The sequence below is a fragment of the Cuculus canorus genome, chromosome 7 (genome assembly GCF_017976375.1).
Source record: "Cuculus canorus isolate bCucCan1 chromosome 7, bCucCan1.pri, whole genome shotgun sequence".
NCBI classification, from domain to species: Eukaryota; Metazoa; Chordata; class Aves; order Cuculiformes; family Cuculidae; genus Cuculus; species Cuculus canorus.
In genome coordinates, this window is record NC_071407.1 from 27,837,828 (window position 1) to 27,838,949 (window position 1,122).

The 1,122-nt window shown below is 67.4% G+C and overlaps 1 protein-coding gene across 2 annotated transcripts in view; it reads right to left on the reverse strand.

The window, feature by feature from the left end:
* PARG (poly(ADP-ribose) glycohydrolase) overlaps positions 1-750 on the reverse strand; it is a 69,726-nt gene extending 68,976 nt beyond the window's left edge. The window contains exon 1 of one of the 2 annotated variants that reach the window (XM_054071871.1): positions 467-750. In XM_054071871.1, the coding sequence (XP_053927846.1) occupies positions 467-575 (109 nt within the window). In that variant the 5' untranslated portion in view covers positions 576-750. The remainder of the gene's footprint in view (positions 1-466) is intronic. The other variant, XM_054071870.1, reaches the window with a different exon arrangement.
* Between the last annotated feature and the right edge of the window lie 372 nt (positions 751-1,122).

Below are 1,122 nucleotides of genomic sequence, written 5' to 3' on the forward strand. Positions count from 1 at the left end.
GTGAGGTCCCACAAGACTGAGGTAGAAGGGGAGGAAAAAAAATCACCTCCCTCTCCAAATCCGTCCACACTGCCCTTCTTGGGTATCAGTCCCCCGGCGCCCAAAACTACCCCATCCCTGCAGTAGTAGCCGGGGGGGACCCTGGAGAGCCCCCCCTCTGCGCTCAAGCTGTCTGAAGGAAACGGGAAAGAATCACATAATGGTTTGGGTTGGAAGGGGCCTTAAAGCCCAGCCAGCTCCGCCCTATGCCGTGGGCAGAGACACCTCCCACTGGATCAGACTGTTCAGAGCTTCATCCAACTTGGCCCAGAATCCCTCCATAGATGGGGCAGCCACAGCTTCTCTGGGCGACCTGGGCCAGCGCCTCACCACCCTCAGCGCGAGGAATTTCTTCCCGATGCCCAGTCTACCTCTGCCCAGGTCACACCTCCCAGGAGCCCCGTTAAAGCTAGGAGCCGGCACGCACCTTTGTTCCCCACGGCGCTGGCGGGGCTGAGGCCGCCGGGCCCCTCCCGGGCGCCGGGGCTCGGCCGCGCTCTCTTGCGAGGGGGATCCGGCCCGCAGCCCGCGCTCATCCTCGGCGGGGCCGCTCCTCGCTCCGTGCCTGCCGCCTCAGCCGCGCGGGGCCTCGGGCTCCCGCCGGGGCTGGGCTGCAGCCACGGGGGCAGCGCCACTGCCGCTCCACATCCTCGGGCCGCGGGGCGCGACGGAAAAATGGACCCTCAGTACGGCCGCCGCGCGCCGCAAAGCAGGGCGGGGGTCGTAAAGCGGCCTCGGGGTGTGTCACCACGGCGATCGCACGCCGCAAAGCAATTTTTTTCAGGGTGAGTCACCATGGCAACCACGCGCCGGAAAGCGGGGCGCGACGAAGTCGCAAAGCGCCCTCGGCGCCTCTCACTATGGCGACCGCTCGCCGGAAAGCAGAGCGAGTAGGGTGGGTCGTAAAGCGGCTCACGCGGCCGAAGGCGGTGCAGGGTCAGGTAGCAGGGCGGGGTCGTAAAGCAGCGCGCTTTACCTCGGCGCGCGGAGGAGGTGGGTCGGATCCCTGGCGCGGCAGCATGGCGGCCCACCCGACTGACACCATGGCGACCGCGCGCCGGAAAGCGGGACGGTGTCGTGAAG